We start from the raw sequence: 2,032 nt of genomic DNA, 5'->3' as shown, positions 1-2,032 counted from the left end.
GTGTCTGTGGGGTGGCCGGAGCAGTGGTCCCCCTGGGAGCGGGCAGGCCTGTCGGAGCCTGGAGACTGCAGGGCAAACATGTCTTCCTGATAGTGCTCCCAGTGCCCTGACAGCTCCCAGAGCTTTGTGGAAAACAGCGTGGGGGTCTTCACTTCTGAGAAACCACGGCGGGTGTACTCGGCCTGGGAAGGAGGGTACAGGAAGGGAGGCCACAGTGAGCACGGGGAGAGAAGGGAGGGTGGCAGCCTCTGGGCCCCCAGGTCATGCTGATCACAGCCACGAGCCACTAGGTACCACGCTAGCTCCGTACGTGCCCCCGCTGCAGAGCACACATTTCTGGGGTCTTTGTAAGAACTGCCAGCATTTACAGTAAGTACGTGTAAGCCTCCTCTCCCCCTTAACGCCTGGCTGCTTCGGGGCCCTCAGCCCCACCCCCGTCTTCCTTCCCTCGGACCCGGGTCCCCTCACCCTGATGAGAGACACCAGCGCGTTATACACCCTTGTCCCCCGAGGCAGGAAGAAGCAGCTCCCAGGACTCAGTTCATGGAAGAAGAAGAGCTCCTGTTCCTGGGGTCAGGGATGGCAGCGGTCACTTCAGGGGGACGCGGTGGCTTTGGGGCCCGGAAGGAGTAAGTCTGCTGGATTCTGAGTCTGCGCCCCGCTCCACAATTGGGGCCCTTCGTCACTCCAACCTCCATGACCGTCCCCCACGTCCCCGATCTCTACCTTCCCAAGGCGCCGGTGGTCCCGTAACTCTGCCTCCTCCCTCTGTTCTTCCCAGGCCCTCAGCTGCTCCGCCGTGGGGAAGGCGATCCCTGACACTCTCTGCAGTGTCTCCGGGCCACCTGAAGACCTCCCTAAGGACGAAGAGTTCTGCGGGAGGACACAGGGAGTCCGGGGGAAGGCGGTGAGGACTGAGGCTGCCCGGCCTCTCCTGCAAACCTCTCTCGATGTATGTGCCACAGGTGTGCACTACTCCCCGCCATCACCACCGGTGGGACGGTCCTCCAGACCCCCGCGCCACGCTTACAGCCTTGGAGGGGACCGACTCTTGATTCCTGCACGTGTCCTGCTCAAGCCTAACCTCAGCCTGCCGCCTCCTCTCCTCATTCTCACGACCGCCGCCCTGCCAGCACCCCGTACTTCACGCCTTCCCCGTCCCATCGGGCACTGCTCAGGGGAACAACCGGAAGCTCTGGTCAAATGTCACTCTATCTGTATCACACCATTTCCTGTTCCTGGCCCCAGGAGATCAAATGCCTGTTTGTTTTTTCCTTGAACAACAGTACTAATGAGAAACAGCCTGTATTTCATAGCACTTTTAACTTTTCCTCAAACACTTTCTCCTGCGTTAGCTGGTTCTGTTTCTCCATGTAGATTTACTCGTAAGACAGGAATTCACAGGCTCATTTCACAGATAGGGAAGATGGGTAAGGACATTTACCCAAAGCCACACACTTCACTGGTGGCAGAGCCAGGGCGAAGCACAGACGGCTAGGTTTTCAGTCCGGAGCGTTCTGCTCTACGTACCGGCCTCCGCTCGGCTCTCTGCTCCTGTTCCATCCAATAACTCACCCTGCCCAAGAACAGCTTTTTCATAAAAGGCATGCCCTTGACTCACCCTCCCTGTGCCTGTCAAAGGCGCTCCACCGCCCCCACTCACAGCAGCCTTCCCCCTCCTTCAGCACTGATGTCCAACCATGAAATGTGAACTGGCTCCTGGGCCCTGGCAGGGGGTCTAGCGTCTGCCGTCAGACTCGAGGTTTCTAGAAGGCAGGAACTAAGTATCGTTCCCCTGGATTCCCCTCTCGGCTATCAGAGTAGAGAAGGGGCTGAGAGGCCATCGTCTTCCCAGGCCCCTGCTCACTCCAGCGAAATGAGAAGTCTCAGCCTAACCCTGTCCTGACGACTGACCGTCAGCAGCTTCAGCCCTCCGATCTGTCCGGTGTGCCGAAGGTGGGGGCCCCGGCAGAGATCAACCAACGTGCCGCACCTGGGGGAAAGAAGGGGCCCGTTAGTGGCTTCCAAATGC

General features: G+C 59.2%; 1 protein-coding gene across 1 annotated transcript in view; it reads right to left on the bottom strand.

The window, feature by feature from the left end:
- The window catches only part of TARS2 (threonyl-tRNA synthetase 2, mitochondrial), a 29,683-nt gene that overhangs the window by 26,199 nt on the left and 1,452 nt on the right, over positions 1-2,032 (bottom strand). The window contains exons 3-6 of the mRNA XM_023525726.1: positions 1,915-2,021; positions 727-873; positions 469-567; positions 9-182 (exon numbers count right to left, since the gene is read on the bottom strand). Coding sequence (XP_023381494.1) covers positions 9-182; positions 469-567; positions 727-873; positions 1,915-2,021 — 527 coding nt within the window. The remainder of the gene's footprint in view (positions 1-8; positions 183-468; positions 568-726; positions 874-1,914; positions 2,022-2,032) is intronic.

The sequence above is a fragment of the Pteropus vampyrus genome, unplaced genomic scaffold (assembly GCF_000151845.1).
Source record: "Pteropus vampyrus isolate Shadow unplaced genomic scaffold, Pvam_2.0 Scaffold617, whole genome shotgun sequence".
NCBI classification, from domain to species: domain Eukaryota; kingdom Metazoa; phylum Chordata; class Mammalia; order Chiroptera; family Pteropodidae; genus Pteropus; species Pteropus vampyrus.
This window is presented reverse-complemented; position numbering and strand designations above follow the sequence as displayed.